The 15,265-nt window shown below is 34.5% G+C and overlaps 2 protein-coding genes across 2 annotated transcripts; one reads left to right on the forward strand and one right to left on the reverse strand.

The window, feature by feature from the left end:
* Positions 1-333: 333 nt before the first annotated feature.
* LOC133199835 (zinc finger protein-like 1 homolog) lies at positions 334-6,772 on the reverse strand. The gene is made up of 6 exons (XM_061335665.1): positions 6,638-6,772; positions 4,840-4,960; positions 3,803-3,996; positions 3,178-3,532; positions 2,175-2,298; positions 334-1,777 (listed from the first exon to the last, which is right to left on the reverse strand). The coding sequence occupies exons 1-6, from the start codon at positions 6,737-6,739 to the stop codon at positions 1,585-1,587; spliced, it is 1,089 nt and encodes a 362-aa protein (XP_061191649.1). The 5' UTR covers positions 6,740-6,772; the 3' UTR covers positions 334-1,584.
* A 2,348-nt stretch (positions 6,773-9,120) lies between these two features.
* Positions 9,121-13,834, forward strand: LOC133199846 (uncharacterized). The gene is made up of 7 exons (XM_061335671.1): positions 9,121-9,192; positions 9,371-9,496; positions 9,832-9,909; positions 10,703-10,796; positions 11,290-11,366; positions 12,163-12,233; positions 12,352-13,834. The coding sequence occupies exons 1-7, from the start codon at positions 9,146-9,148 to the stop codon at positions 13,782-13,784; spliced, it is 1,926 nt and encodes a 641-aa protein (XP_061191655.1). The 5' UTR covers positions 9,121-9,145; the 3' UTR covers positions 13,785-13,834.
* Positions 13,835-15,265: the final 1,431 nt, after the last annotated feature.

Below are 15,265 nucleotides of genomic sequence, written 5' to 3' on the forward strand. Positions count from 1 at the left end.
ATATAAAATACCTTAGATACGTACCATTGTAGAATTCAAAGCAAAATTTAATGCTTTGTTGTGTATCTTATCGACTTCTTTCACTTTCTAAGAACACAAATTCACGGGAGGTAACTCCAATGTTTATGTCTGCATTTACCAAGGAAGCTAATTCTGTCTTGCTTGTTTTTTTTTTCCGAAGGAATTTCGTAAAACCAAAAAATTCTGTATCGATGTGCAAAGTATAATTTAACTGACTAATGCTGATTATATACATTAGTAAATTTATCAAACACATTCTTTAATGTAGAGACTGACTGATGTTTTCCCAAATAATTAAAAGAAAAATTTGAGTAAATGAAAATCTTAATTTATTTGATATTCATTATGCAATGAACAAGAATAATATGACTCATATACATGTAACAATACAGTGGTTTTACATATTTTATAAAAACCAAAGCAAAATTCTCACCGAATGAATCTGCATTCTGTACATATACATCAAATATAACATCCACTTTAAGTTAAAAACAATATATTACAAACATCTTAAGAATAAATAAAAATTGCACTCATGCAAATCAACAATCAGATCTCTGTGACACGGTTAAAAGTGTACGAAATTTCACAACAAACAATTTATTTTATCCATTTCGATCACATAGCACTATACATGTTATAGTCAGCTTTATCTCATGAAAGCCATTTTCATCTTTTCAAATAAAAGTGTCACAGACAGTCCATACACTAAACCCATACAACATTATACTTAAAGTTCATTGGTGAATACATTTATATAGTAGTCTAAAAGCGTTTTTCTCCAGATACATGTTTAATAAGTTTTCAGTACAATTATTGAAGTATATATCAGGAGCTTGGCAAGACCAATAAAAAAAATTCAAGCTTTATAACAGTTTGAGATATCAACTTGAGGCCTAAATTTAAAACTATGCAGAGAATGCCTGACTTTCTTTAACACACTGATATTCAGGCAGGTGTTCAAAATTCTGTTCAAATATTTATATAGCTGTATCAATAAAATCAGTAAATTTCAAATGCAGTTAGTCATATATATAAACCACATAATGATTACATGTTACCATCTTGGCAAAAAAGCATTTCATTTTCTGACATTTTTATTTTAAAGCTACACATTGTATGGTTTGAGTTCAGTTAATTACCCCCATCAACTCATACGTCAAAATTTACAAAGGAGGTCAAGTTGTGTCACAAATGTCTACCAAGAGAACAAGTTGATAATTTTCTTTACAGACTTAAGTTTAGTATTTAAACCAGATATAACATTGATAACATTGTCAGAGAGAGAGAGAGAGTTATGTCATATAAGCCACCAATCATGTTGGAATTGTTGAAAGAAGACATCCAAACTTGATCAACTTTAATCAAATTTCAGGATAAAAAGAGAATTTCATGTCAAAATCTTTTAAATGAAACTCAGTTTAATAAAATTCACCAAGTCTTTCTGATAAAAATGTAATTCATATTTTTCACTTCATATAACAATATGTACAAAATACATGCATTTGCTGACTTGCAGTAAGAAGTCTACAGATAAAAACATTTTCAGTGTCAGGCATAATATCAATCTAGGATCTCATCCATCACTCTCACTTGGGGATTTCCTAAAAATGGGTCCTCATCAACATCACTTCGACCTAATTTTGAGAATATCACAATAATTGTCAAAAATCCTATCACACCGATTAATAAAACCATCAGAAAACGCTTCCTTAAAGTCAGGGGATCTTTCTTTCCATGCTTACTATCTCGAGACCTAAAAGGAAGAGGAGAAACAATAAAAATCTACCGACATGTATTTCTTTATTGATAAGAGGATACTGTACGTGTACTTAAAAAAGCAGGCTTCATTATTTAGCCACTTTGGCCCAGACAACAATGCACTAATTCATGAATACCGCTAAGAAATCAATTATAAATACAATATACGGCATGGACATGTATAGCGCTAATTCATGATTTTGCCAACAACTCCATATCCAGTAATTGCGCTAAATTTTGAATAAGCCAATTTATGTACACGTATACTTGAGATACATGTACTCAGTACTTAGAATTTGAGCAAGAAAATATTTCTTCAATTTACAATGCCTGGTGTGGCAGTTTCTGATGCTACACCTAAAAGGCCTTAACTGAAATCAAACAGAGCTTACTTCAGCCATTTGGTGAGCCACTCCATCGCAGATCTTCTTCTGTACTTATTTTCATCGTGGTCCTGTGATGTATTAAATATGGAATTTGTGTCTTCTTTTGTGGAATCAAATAACTTTCTAGGATCTGTAAAATAATTAATAAACTTGCACAAGAAATGTACTGTTTTATCACTGTGAAACTGAGAGAAACCAAGAATGAATGCAAGTGTGATATTAGGGAGGAAAAAAAGGTGAAAGAAACCCTGGGAGATTGTGAGTTCTCTATATGCTAGTGATATTTTTTGAGGAGTTGTTAATACATATTGACCAACATTAGGACAGTAGGTTTTGTACAAAATGCCAAATATTAAATCAGTGAATCTCACCATCAGTTTTCTTGGAATGATGGAATCTTCCTGATGGAAAATGAATTAAAATATTTTTTTCTAAATGATACAATTAAGGAATCACGGTATGCCAGGGCATCAATGATATTTGGAAATGTGTGATAATTTGCATAATGGGCTAAGTCCGTTTTGCATAAATTATCCCACGTTTCCAACTGTTGTTGATGTGTTGATGTCCTGGCATACCCAGTCTGACTAAAGCCAGCCCTTACTATTTCACTTCGTTCGAAGTGAAATAGTAGGGGCTGGCTTTAGTCAGACTGCTGGCATAGCCAAAACTAGATAGTGATTCCTTATATTTACATTTATATGTAAAATAAAAATGTTAATATAAAATTAAAAAATGCTAACTAATAGATTTAAAATACTTGAGGCATTCCATGTTAATTTCAATATTCCCCATCCACTGACATCAGACATAAAGACAGCCACAACAGATTGACGTGCATATTTAGGCACTTGACCTTTCACTTTGCGAAATTTACATTCAATTGTAAATATTGAGGAGTCAACACACAACTTTCAAAGAGTTCTCACGGAGAAAATAGTTGGAAATGTAAATATTGTATAATAAAAGACAATTGAAGCCCTCTAAATCATTACAGTCCTGTCTATACCTCCAAATGAGAGTTTATCCTGGCCCCTCACTGAGGTCCCCTCATCCACGCTGATCACACTGTGCTGATTAGGGGGAACATGAGCACTTGGTCTGTTGTTGTAGTTTGGAGGTGACACTGGAGAGTATGAGTTCCCTGTCTGGGGGTTTGGTGAGGCCCCTAAGGGGTAAGGAGAAGCAGCTGGTGTGCTTGAAAATCCTGTGGAGTAAGGAGTAGTCACATGACTTGGAACACTGCCAGATTTCTGTGGTGTGTTCTGTGTGGGTAAGGTGGCCTCCGACTTCACTGGAGTACTCTGTGTCAGTGGAGGTGCCTCCTGTGGGGAAGGGAGGACTGGCTCTTGTGGTTCATCTATCTATAAAAAGTGGCAAATAAAGTGAAATAAATGAACCAAAAAAATTGCTTTCGTGATATCATGCAAAACAAATGGGACTTGAAATTAGAATTTTTGCCATGCTATGTCTGGTGATCTACATACACAGCTACTGAGTTTTGAAAACTCTTTTATTTCATAAGGCAGACTCTTATGAAGTCTTGTAAAATCTAACCAAATCTGGGCATAAAAATATATCATGATTACACCAATAATTGAATGAAACTTTCAAAACATAGTCAGGAGATGTACCAGTGGTAATCCCAGGCCTGCTCTGGCCCAGTTCACTGTAGAGAGGAGTGTTTTTAGTTTGTCTGCCACTGGTGACACCATGTTGGGTGGAGGAAAGATTCCAGCACTGCAGGTTGGGCAGGTGTAGCCAGCAGGTGCTGTGTTGGCAGGGAATTGCTGGGCATATTGGTTCAGACACGGCCAGTGAAAAATATCTGAAAAACAAATAAAAAATAAATATCTCCCAAGAGAAGAACAAGGTGAGTTTGGTATTAATTAACATAATGTTCCTACATGAATAATAGAATAATGTCCAAGAAGCAAATCAGAAAAGCAATAGATAAGAAAGTTATTTTAGATAATTGATATACACCACAGTCTTCTGAATTGCTAGTCAAAAAAACTCTGCTCTTCTCAGCTGTACTTATTGATATTTATACAACATACAGTGTCTTGTTTAAACAATATTTACATTCAGTGTTATTTTCTTTAAGAAATCCACTGAAAATCTGCAACATTCAACCCCCTATAACACACGAGAAACCTTGTCACTGCGTGATAGAATACACAATAGGAACTACATATACTTTTAATACACTAAATATATCCAAGAAGAATATTGTTTTGGCTCAATTTAATTAAAACAACTACCCTGTTAAATTGTTGTAAAAATATAACAATTGTTTGATTAAAATGCATTTGTTATTTTCTTCCCTAGCAATATTCATTTGCATTATTTAACTTTCCACGTCAGAATGGCTCTTACGTCTATTAACCACACCACTTCTGAAAGGTACTAAATTTATAATGAACAGAAGATGAATGAAATTAACATTTACGAGGAGAGAAAATTAAAGAATGTAAATATAAGCACTGAATTCTTATATTTGGATGTTGTTGGTCATATAACAGCCCCTGTCCGTGCCAACAAATTGTCATACCATGCTTATGCACTGTATTCAATTTTTCGGTAAGGCCAGAGGCTATTATTCAACTGACAACATCCAAAAATAAGAAATCAGTGCTTAATTGTATGTACATAATTAACATGGACTAACCATAACAAGTCAATCTAACACAATCTCCATACTGTTCATCATTTAGTAACTGGTGACACAGGCTACAGTTTGGGTTGTAATCACTGTCTTGTAACCACTGCAGGTAAGACTTGATCACACACTGTAAAAGACAAAAACAAAAAGTTATTTGCAATAATAACATCCATGTATACCAGTAACTTAAAAGGGTCAATTTTTATCAATGCAAAGCACTTTTCTAAAAATCTTTCTATTAATGAAAAGAAAGGTCACCATCAATTAAAATTGACTTGAATTTTTGTTCAAATGTTTTTTTGTCTTTAAAGAAAAAAGGATATTTCTACATACTTAAGGGTATGCCTATACACTTAATCTACATTATTATATGTATAGAAGAAATACTTTGTACTTCAAGGGGGGAAGGGGGAGGGGTCTTATTTAGTCTGTGCCAGAAGTAAATTCTAGCTTGGACTAGCTGACCATTATCATACATATTACATATTTGTGTCTATCTGATCCTTTTCAACCAATTAATGAGAAAGCATTTTTTTTAAAAACACATTCCTTTGTTTTACATTATTTTTATCTGGGTCCGGTCTTAGAGGTGAAGAACTTTTAGTTCGGATCTCCGGTGGCCAGAAAGCTCAGTTGGTAGAGCCACAGGGGCTTGCTCCCGGCGTGTAATAATTATTTCTTTAAAAAAAATCATATACGTTAATACTAAAACTACACAAGGGAGGACGCCATTTTGGACCCCTTCCTCGCTTCAACCTCTGTTTTCGTTATATTTTCCCGTATTTTACTGACTCACCGCCTCAGATCTGTCAAGTAATGATTCTTCTAGGACATAATGCTTAAATTTTCCCCTTGGAGCCTCTACAATACACATTTCAGACTAATAATAACCCAAACTCGCTCTTTAGGACAGTTGATAGGGACAGAAAATGAAAACACATTCGAAAATCTCGGGGTTTTTCTACTAGTTAACACAGCTGCTAATTATAAATTTGAAAAAACCGCGTTCTAATTCAAATTTACAGCTGCTAATTATAAATTTGAATTAGAACGCGGTTTTTTCAAATTTATAATTAGCAGCTGTGTTAACTAGTAGAAAAACCCCGAGATTTTCGAATGTGTTTTCATTTTCTGTCCCTATCAACTGTCCTAAAGAGCGAGTTTGGGTTATTATTAGTCTGAAATGTGTATTGTAGAGGCTCCAAGGGGAAAATTTAAGCATTATGTCCTAGAAGAATCATTACTTGACAGATCCGAGGCGGTGAGTCAGTAAAATACGGGAAAATATAACGAAAACAGAGGTTGAAGCGAGGAAGGGGTCCAAAATGGCGTCCTCCCTTGTGTAGTTTTAGTATTAACGTATGATTTTTTTAAAAATAAATAATTATTACACGCCGGGAGCAAGCCCCTGTGGTAGAGCACCTTATTGATACACGGGGCACAGGTTCGAATTTTGGTCTGTACTTCACACTTTTTCACAAGTTACACTATAAAACCAGAGACATATAAAAACCATGTTTTTATATGTCTCTGATAAAACTGTCTGCTTCAACTAGACATTATAATACATGTAATTGTAAATATGTAATAAATAGCTATCCATGATGAAAAACATTGGCTTCTTGTAACTTTATATATTAAACGCGTCAAGGTCTCTGCTGCTAATAAAAACTTTCAGAACTTATACTTCAACAAGCTAAAAAATAGTAATTAGTGCTAGAGCGCTGCACAAAAATATTTTTAAATGGTCAATCATTTGCATACTGCATTTTCTATAAAACCAAGTCACTTTTTGAACGCATACCTTTGCATGGTTTGCAACTAAACAGTTCTCACAAACATTTACTCTGTGTTCAAAGCAGAAAAGATTCGTAACTTTCTTTTTGGGACATTTACAGAGCCCCATCCTTCTACAACCTACTACGACTTCGGATTTGGGAAAATTTTTATTTTTACCGGAAGTTTGAACGTGGAGAAAAAAACTAAAACACGAAGTTTAGCCCGGTGAAAATCCGCGTTTTAATTTATAATTTATATTTTCATATGTAACTATATTTTGTCAAATACTTCAATTTTTGAAGAAATGTTTCGTCCTATAGAAATATGTTATTTTTTTAAAAAAAATGTTTTCGTTTAAAACCATAATGAAGTATCAAATTCAAAGCGTTTATTTGATTCAGAATCTTTCACCACGTGGTTGAGGTAGACAAGGAAAATGGCTGGTTCAGGTCCATTACAAACAGTCTGGAATAATCGTTTTTTGAGACCCCCACCAATAATATCTCTCTGCACTCCTTTGACTGAGAGAGGTAATCTTAATATAGATGTTATTTTTTAATGTTTATTCGACAAATCAAAAATAAACAGCAGTGAACAGTGTTGAAGTAAAAGCAACCTGACCTTTATCAGCTGTTCATTAAATTAGGTAAAACTAGATATATGCATCTGCATGTATCAATCTTAATTATGATAGAATACGAAAGCTGTGTCTCAAGGCAAACTTTACTAGCAGGTTCTGTTGAAAAGAATAATTTCAACACTAGAATGGTTGTAATTAGATCATATGGTTTAGTACATGTATTCTTACAATGGCATTTGAGAATTGTTTGCATATTATGTTGAGTATAATCATACATAAATAACATTAAAACTTTGTTTCATATTATAAATACAGGTAAAGTGAAAATGGTATTAATGGTCTTGAAAGAGATCGAGATGGCTAAAGAGAAACAGATAGTTCTTTCCACTGAGGAATTTGCTTTGTGTCGTATCATCTACAAACTGAATGCTCAGTTGCGGAGTGAAAAAACTCTTCAATTCTTAAAAAGGGTATGTTCCTGTAGCTTGTTCATCGATGTCTTAAAATTGTCCTCTTGCTGTCTGTTTACTTCATTGGGGCCCCACCCTATTGTGATCAGTCTGTCTGTCCATCCTTCCATCCGTCTGTCTGTCCAAGATCTCTTGTGTGGAGCATATGTTCTTTCTCCTCGGACCAATCTGGCTCATACTTCACCCACAGAGTGTCTTTGGGTAAAGGGTGTGCAGTGACCTTGAACCATGTTTCTAGGTCTAAGGTTAAGGTCATAGCAGAATTATATGAAAAATCCTTGTCCAGAGCATATCTTCTCTCCCCAGGGCTCGACATTAACTTTTTTCCCTACTTGTTTATTCGGACAAGTGACCAAGACATTTACTTGTCCGAACTTCAGCTTTAATTGTCCGAAAATTTTTCATTAAAGATCTAATACTGTCAACTTGAAACTCACTGTAAAATTAGACAGACATGCAGGACTGACTGCTAGTAAAAGTTGTCAGCTCTGCCAAAGATCTACTTGCCCAAGAAAAAAATTGTCTTTTATAAATTTGTTTTTTAACGATAATGTGACTGGAACCAGGTCACCATAACTTCAAACCAGAATCTATAGACTGATGAATTCTTCCTATTGGCTTGTTAAACTTTGCTACCGATACTATTACTTGATATGAAAAAGATTTATCAAATATATAAATTTTAATTATCGAAAATTTTAACATGTCCATCCGGGCGTCAGTACATGCAAATTTGTTCGCCCACTGCAAAATTTGTGCGTCTCGGGCAGTCGGGCGCACAGTTATTTCAAACACTGTTGAAAACTAAAATAAAGTCCATTACACATTACATGTGCTTGATTTATTCGTGATGTTATTGATAAATACAACAAACACATAAAACAAAATTTTATCTAACAACAACAAGTTAACCTGTCAACATCAAACAGAATCCAAATTTTGTTAAGTTCGTAAGTTCCATGCCTTTTCAGTAGTATGCAATTAGTGAACTTCAATCCCGATCAAATGTGAATCGAAGTACGGTTTTTATGTAGGGCTTCCGTCTTGAAACTACCTATTAACTTTCAACAGTTGTTCTTTTTATTATTTAGATACTTCTTTACATTAAAATGCACTTGTCCAATCGGACAAGTGCCCAGCAATATTCACTTGTCCGTAATTTTTTTTCACTGGTACCGGACATGCGGACAAGCGTTAATGTCGAGCCCTGCTCCCCTTGGTCCAATGTGGCTCATACTTCACTCACAGAGTGCCATTGATCAATGGATGTGCAGTGACCTTGAATGAAGTTTCTAGGTCAAGGGTCAAGGTCAAAAATAGGCTACCTTACATTTTCATGTTCATTGCTGAAAGCGGGGCCTTTTGAGATGGCCACCATCTCAATGAAATCTAGTTTTTGTCACTGTATTGTTAGATTTTCATGAAATTTACACATCTGTTTTCTTCAATACAGATAAAAGTATGTTTAGCAAAATTATCTGAAATGAAAGTGGAAAAGATTGTGGACAATTTATTGCACATTTTACAACAGTAAGTAAGCAATATCCAAATATCTTTAAAGATAGTAAACTATTTATGTCCTTCAATGTTTTATAAAGCAATGAAAATGTGTTTTTACAAATTCAATTACACCATATTAGATGCCAACCAAATTTTGTAATAAAAGAAGAATTTACTTTTAAGTAAGTTTTTTCTTTTCTATTATCAGGAGCAATTTGATGGCCAGAAGTGTCTATCTTCCTACTCAACAAATGATGGAGCACCTGCTAGTCAAATTGATGGGAGCCAAACATCTTTACAAGCAGACAACCAAATACTGTTTCACAGCATATATGTATCCTTATGTAGAGGAAAGGTTAAAATGCATCACATTGAGCAAATGGCATTGACTGCCAAGGAGAGAGAAACATCCTTGGATGTAAATGTTACCATTTGGAGAGAAAAAAATCTTCATAATAAGTTTAATAACATTTTAGATTTGTCTGGGATAGCAATATACTTAGAAATAGTGCTGAAACTTATTTTATAATTTTTTTTAATTTTACCTGAAAATCCTTCATTTTGATTACTATATTAGTGCAAAGCTAGCAATATTAGATTCCAGTATTTAATTATTTGTACCTATTAATTGCTTTCTGTGCTAAGTAAACACTCCTTGACAAAAGGAAGTCATCTGAAGCAACAATTGTCCATTGGAACTCTAGTACCCCAGAATCTGACTCTAATGGCTCTCATCAGCAGGTTATGGTAAGTTTGAGGGGAAGCAATTCACACTGTCTCTTGTTGATTGCAATAGCATGTAGAAATAGGACTTTTGTACTATTATTTAAAGTTTTTATTAGTATTGTTTACATTAGTAATGACTATGTAAAAGAAAAAAAAATCCTTCCATATATTTATATATATATGTAGATTTTTAAAGTATTTTATTTTAAAGAATATTTTTAATAGGGAAGTTATCTCCCTTGATAATTTTGATATGCAGATAATGTTATGACAACCTTTTTGGGAAAAAAAACAAGAAAATAGGTAGTCCTCTCAAACTTGTTTTGGACCTCCTATGTATTTAAAGTCTTGACAAGGTTGCTAAACTGCATCTTAATTGACATCATTTCCATTTTCCCAGGAGATCTGGGGTTCAAAATTTTTCTTTAGTCGCCCAGGTGGCGCAGTGGTTAGAGCGTTCGCTGTAGAGTCGCGGTGTAAGTAGTTGATCCTTACGTTGCGGGTTCAAATCCCACTGCGGGATGTGGAGACCAGTCCTTCAGATGAGACCGTATAAACCGATCGAGGTCCTGTGTCGCAGTAGGCGCTGGCATGAAAAGGATCCCTCACTGCTCAATGGCCTTAACGTTGAACAACAATCAATCAATCAAACAAAATTTTCTTTCTACATGCAATGTTTTAGACCAAAAAAGAAATATACATGTATATTCAGTGTGTCATTTATTTTCTTGTTTTAAAATTCAAACAAATTGAAGGGCCATATTACTCTAAACCTTATCATGCAAGCAGATTGTACAATTTTATATGGTTATAGGGTTCTGGCAAAAACCTGTCTCCTCAATTGCACAAGGTGGTATGGAGAACTTTATCCATGTCTGGAGGTCTTTGTTCCTACTGTTCATCCATGGGTTAGTATTATTTTACTCATATGTTAATGTGATTTATGAACTGATTTAATTATTGTAAATATGTAAGCAAGGTTCAGGTCTCTTATAATAAAAAGTGTAAACAAATTGTCTTTACTTTGCAAGAAATTCTGTGAATGTTTGTTTGTTATGTAAGAGTGTTCAAATTTTTAAACAGTTGCAGGTCATAGACTTCTTGGCACAATGAAGAAGATGCTTTATACATATGTTAACTAGATTAATATGCAAATAATACAAGCATATTTGGAGTCGAATATGGATTTAGAGGAAATTAAGTGTATGCTGCCAAAATGTAAAAACTACCAATGCATGTATATATTCTGTTATTTGTGCAATACAAGCTCCAGGTTTCAAATTTACCCCTACTTCTAACAAGAGAGGGAGTGAATATAAAAGTGAGGGCTGTAGAGATGGATTGCATTCATCTTTCACAAAAATGTGAACTTAATCTATATTCTATGTACCTTGGTTGCAGTTACCAGATGGTGTAGTTTTACCAAACACAATTGCAGAATCAGATGATGAGCCGGAGCCATTAGATTTGTATCAAAGGTTGGTGTCTACTGAACATGCATTTTTAAAAAAAAAAAAAAACAGTGTTGGAAAGGGAATGGTGTGGTGGGGATGGAATGAAATAAGGAGATAACGAACAGTATTCAAGCTCAAGTCCCATTAAAACAATACAAATCGGGAGCAGAGCAAACAAGGACTTCCAAAAATGTCAGAGGTGGGATCAGGTGCCATGGAGGAGTGAGCATCCCCTGCCAACTGGTCACACCTGCTATGTGTTCCTTGTCATGATCGGAAAAAACGGAAACCATTTTAAGACATCACATGGTTCAACACTGAAATGATTTCTTTGGAATATGTCTTTCTTTATCTCATAGAGAATTTGATCATTATATCTTACATATTTCAACGTAACTGTTCAGAAGAAGAAAACCCGGTTTGCTGTCACATTGACAGCTTTCCCCCTTGTCATGTATGTCTCCTGCATGGTTTTAAGTCAGACACAGCAGAGATTCAATTGCCTTAGTTGTACAAAGAAAATCCAGAATAGTTTCTATGCATAGTATGCTTAAATGCTGCAAGCCTATATATACAGGTACTACCGGGTATTGGTTAGGGTTTTTTTTTTTAAATAAGATATTGAATAAAGTTCTAAAAGCAAAAATAATAGACCAAATTTATAAATTTATAAATCATTTTGGAATACTTTAAGATTTAAGAATGGTGTTATTCATCTTTAGTGTATTCTAAAAAGGGATAAGATTACTGCATAGAAAAGAATTTTAGTTAAAGTGAATAAAATCAACAGTATTTCATGTTTTTTTTTTTTTTATTGCAGTAATACTTATCAGGAGAAGTATATGGAAAGTGTTGAACCAAAGAAGATAAAATACTTTATTTTTCAGAGAGGTATGATCTCTTTACTCTAAAAAATAACACTGAGGAACGCTCTTGAGTATATACATATATACAATGTACATCTTTACAGAGATAAGAAACGTACATTTTGCTTTTACCTGATTTGTAGATATTGTCGAGGAGGACAGAGAAGGTGAATCATATGATGAAGACAATAACTGGCTTTCTGACACAAACGATGAATCTCAGATAACATCATCACCAGGGGACAGAAATAAAGTCACAAGTTTACACAAGGACACGAAGAAAGGTTGCAGTGATTGTTTTTCAAAAATGCAACAATCAGAAATTGGTGAGGATGAAGGGGAACCAGTTTCTAGAGTTCAGCATTTGAGTATTGAAGAAATATATTCCCGAAATTCCAGTGAGGATGAAGGGGAACCAGTTTCTAGAGATCATCAAATTTCTAGTGAGGATGAAGGGGAACCAATTTCTAGAGTTCAGCATTTGAGTATTGAAGAAATATATTCCCGAAATTCCAGTGAGGATGAAGGGGAACCAGTTTCTAGAGATCATCAAATTTCTAGTGAGGATGAAGGGGAACCAGTTCCTAGAATTCAGCATATGAGTAGAAATAAAACTGAAACACATCTACCAAATTCAAGGAAAGGTAAAGGAGAACCAGCTTTTGAGAATGTTCAACAGCAAAATAAAGACCCACAATATGTAAATGAATGTAAATTTACTGATTCTGGTCCATCTGTGAATGTATCTAAAAGGAAGATTCCTAAAGTCAAGAATGATCAGGGACATTGTATATCTGGTGCTGTTTGTGGTATGCCAGAAATCACGGGACCAAGACAGATGTTTTGTCACCTTGAAACTAAAGAGAGAAGTATGCCTCAAGTCTTCATCGATAATAAAGCTGTGAGGAAATGCTCCTTTGAGGAACTAATAACAATACTAAATGATTTGCCTCTTGTACATAAAGAGGAAAAGAATCTAGTCCAGACTTATATTAAGTCGTTAAAGAAATTGAAACATGAATCTCATAAAAATGTGCATCCTCTCAGACAAAACAAGAAATTAAAGAGTGCTCGGAAACTTGTGCTGCGATTTTCTTCAGATCTTGATCAATTAAGAATCGTTTATCAGGAGCAAGAGGAAGTGAAAAGGAAAGTGAAAGAGCAGCGGAAAATAACAAATACGCCATCAAGGTTAGTGGATGGATATGTAGCACCAAAGTCAGGAAAGAAAAGAAAACAAGATTTCAATCATGAGGAATGGGGAGAGAGTGATGGAAAGAACAAAAAGAAGAAGGGAAATGAAGAAGGAAAGGGACAAACACAAGATAATCATAAAACCTTTTCCACTTCAAAGGAAAATAGAAATGGATTTTTGAAATTGGTAAAGCAATGGAAGAAAAGTGTTGAAGTTTCTTCTACAGTAACACTTCAAGGATTAGTTTATGATCTTAGCAATCCTGCTAAAAGAAGAAAATTCCTCAAAAAGTTGAAAATTGTCAAGTGGAAGTTTTTAAACAGAGAATTGACAGAAGAAGAGAGTATCAGAGCAATTGATTCTCAATTAATCTCTTTATAAATGAACATACATGTATTTTAGCTAAATTGCAGATGTATTCCCTGTGTGTATGTTGGTAATTAAAAAATGTGTGTTACTGACCTAAACTATTTCTTTAAGTGTTTGATTTTGACTTTTTTCTTCTTAATATGGGAAATTTTTGCCCCGTTTTATTTTTGCCCTCATCACAAGTGGGTGAATTTAAAGTAGGGTGAATTCAAAGTAAACTGCATTATCTCACAACTATGCCAGGTGAATTTAAAATGGGCCAAAATTGTTTTCAAGTGTGAAGGGGCCAAAAATAAGACAGGGTGAAAATACACGTTACATTGTATACAGTAATGATGGTAGTCCCCTTTAGGAATAGACAGTTCTGCCATCTAAGTTCAAGTGCCCTATTTCTCCTTGAAAAAATTACATGCCTAAAGAGTAAAGATCATAAAATGTGAACAGACTTGAATCAAAATTTCAAATTGATGTACATGTAACTTTTCAAATAATTTTGATAATCAAACGATATTTGTTTTTGTTTGTGTTTGAATATTATACAAGCCTTCAATTTAAAAATAAACAAAAGATACTCAGAATGAAAATTTTGGTAATTCTCAGTTTATGACACTCTCAAACAGACACCATGATGTCTTCACTGGGATGGAAATTTCATTGACGGTGCAGTATTTTACATCGGGAATAAAAAATTATCACCTAGAATGGATAAGGGGTATATGGGGAATGAAAATGAACTTTGAAGTGATATGCATCTGTAATGGTTTGGGCCTTGGATATCAGCCTGGGTAGCTCAGTCGGTAGAGCACCTGACTAGTGATGCAGGGGTCCTGGGTTTGATTCCCGGTCCAGCCAAACATTTTCTTCTTTCCTGTTACACATCTAATGCAGCGACTGTCATGCCACATTGCAGCATGTATGTGCACTCTTGCAATCTGTTCCAGCACAAATGGATCACTAGAATTATATGATATTCACCAGTTACAGTTTGGCCCAAGGCAATAAGATAGTTGTCAGCATGCAGTCCTGGACTTTTCCCTCCGAGTTTCATTTACAGGCCATGATGAACCTTCCTTTTCCTCAGTTTACTTTGCTCATTTGTCCCATGATCAGATGCATGAATCCATGTGTCAACACAGTTTACTCATTTTGTTTCATAAATTTTCAGCTTACCTGAGCTAAAAGCTTTTATGATCACAATTTGTGGTATCCATCAATCTGTCGGTCTGCAAACTTTTCACATTTTTGATTTCTTCTTAAGAACCACTGCATGGGTCAATTTCAATAAAACCTGCCACAAACCTTCCTTGAGCGAGGAGGGGTTTAAATAAAATTGTTCAAATGAAGAGCCATGCCCTATTTAAAGGGGAGATAATGAAGAATAACTGGTAATGAGAACTTAATGGCATCTTTCAAAAATCTTTTTCCGAGGTGGATCAGGTGCCTAGGAGGATTAATTAAGCATCCCTTGTCGACGATAGAAAAGCCCAGCTGAA

Source organism: Saccostrea echinata, unplaced genomic scaffold (genome assembly GCF_033153115.1).
Source record: "Saccostrea echinata isolate AGI-Se365-2 ecotype Australia unplaced genomic scaffold, CSIRO_AGI_Sech_v1 ptg000002l, whole genome shotgun sequence".
NCBI lineage: Eukaryota > Metazoa > Mollusca > Bivalvia > Ostreida > Ostreidae > Saccostrea > Saccostrea echinata.

Coding starts and splice junctions, on each gene's coding strand:
- LOC133199835 (XM_061335665.1), bottom strand. CDS start 6,739: ATGGGGCTCTGTAAATGTCCCAAAAAGAAAGTTACGAATCTTTTCTGC. Junction 4,961..6,637: donor TAGTTGCAAACCATGCAAAG/GTATGCGTTCAA, acceptor TGTCTTTTACAG/TGTGTGATCAAGTCTTACCT. Junction 1,778..2,174: donor TGGCTCACCAAATGGCTGAA/GTAAGCTCTGTT, acceptor TCTTCCTTTTAG/GTCTCGAGATAGTAAGCATG.
- LOC133199846 (XM_061335671.1), top strand. CDS start 9,146: ATGAAAGTGGAAAAGATTGTGGACAATTTATTGCACATTTTACAACA. Junction 11,367..12,162: donor CCATTAGATTTGTATCAAAG/GTTGGTGTCTAC, acceptor TTTTTATTGCAG/TAATACTTATCAGGAGAAGT. Junction 12,234..12,351: donor ATACTTTATTTTTCAGAGAG/GTATGATCTCTT, acceptor CCTGATTTGTAG/ATATTGTCGAGGAGGACAGA.